This window comes from Loa loa, assembly GCF_000183805.2.
Source record: "Loa loa unplaced genomic scaffold supercont3.2946, whole genome shotgun sequence".
NCBI lineage: Eukaryota > Metazoa > Nematoda > Chromadorea > Rhabditida > Onchocercidae > Loa > Loa loa.
In genome coordinates, this window is record NW_018111124.1 from 1 (window position 1) to 1,168 (window position 1,168).

Consider the following 1,168-nt stretch of genomic DNA (forward strand, 5'->3'; position numbering starts at 1 on the left):
ATACCAGTAGTTTGCATGACGCGGTTTCGCGTTTTGCAAGCGATTTGCAGCGCATCAGTGAAACAGTTCAAGGAAGAGAAGTGTAAGTTGTAGTTTAAATCGCAGAATTTTCATTTGGTTTGGAAATTTCAGGTTGAACTAAATATATCGGGTTTCGTGGAAGATGGAAAGAATAGATTTTAAAAGTAAGAGAGGAGAGAAAGGGAAATTGTAGCAATATGTCTAACTGATGCTTGATTTGAACCGTTTTGAAATTTAGAATAGGAAATTGAAAGAGTAATGATTTCTGGGAGCGCATAGAAATACTGAATTTAAGTCTTCATCATATTAGATTTGCAAAATAAGTGCTTACAAAAGAAGCATGGGAATTTGTCAAGTGTTTAGATCAGAGGTAAAAACAACTTACTTTCGAAATCATTGGTATTTTTCTTCTCTAAGCAACTTTAAAAATAACTTTTTTTTTAAAAGGTGACGCGGAATAAGTTGTTTATTTTGCAGACAGCTCATGAAAGATGATATAATTAAAAGGCCTACAGGTAGCCATTATATTAAAGCGGTTTCTTCACGAACAAATGGTACTACTGTGCGGCCTACTGCTACCGCAAGATCCTTAGTGAAGCGTACAAGTAGTGTTCCACATCCGGCGATGGATGCCAGTTTCAAACGCCGTATCATCAACACGACGCCCAGTGGTATTACTGTATCAAGCAGTACGCGTTATACTAATGTCACTCATGTACAATCACTGAACATCAATTCGTCTGCTATGTCACGAATAAAAAGTGGACCACTGAGTGTAGTACCGTCAGCTCTTACGACAGTTACCGTTCAGTCTAGTATACCTTCAGTTGTGCTACCTCCGGAGCCCAAGATGCATAACAATGGACTTAAGAGTTTTGATGGCGGTACTTTCAACATCTGAAGAATTTGTCCATAATCTATCTAGGGAAAAGATAAACATAAATACGAACAAGACAATTTCATTTTTTGTTTATAAAAGAAAGGAAGACTAATTTTCATGTCTTCATGTTTCCATCTACTTTTGTGCCTTGTCTAGTTAGTTAGCAGGGGGAGAAAGTTGCATATATATATATATATATATATATATATATATATATATATATATATATATATATATATATATATATATATATATATATATTATTAT

The 1,168-nt window shown here is 34.5% G+C and overlaps 1 protein-coding gene across 1 annotated transcript; it reads left to right on the forward strand.

Moving 5' to 3' along the window:
* LOAG_15851 (hypothetical protein) lies at positions 1 to 922 on the forward strand (the record flags this gene model as incomplete). Its single annotated transcript, XM_020448973.1, has 2 exons — positions 1 to 82; positions 499 to 922. Coding segments are annotated over 2 exons (506 nt in total), but the record flags the coding sequence as incomplete, so codon positions are not given.
* Positions 923 to 1,168: the final 246 nt, after the last annotated feature.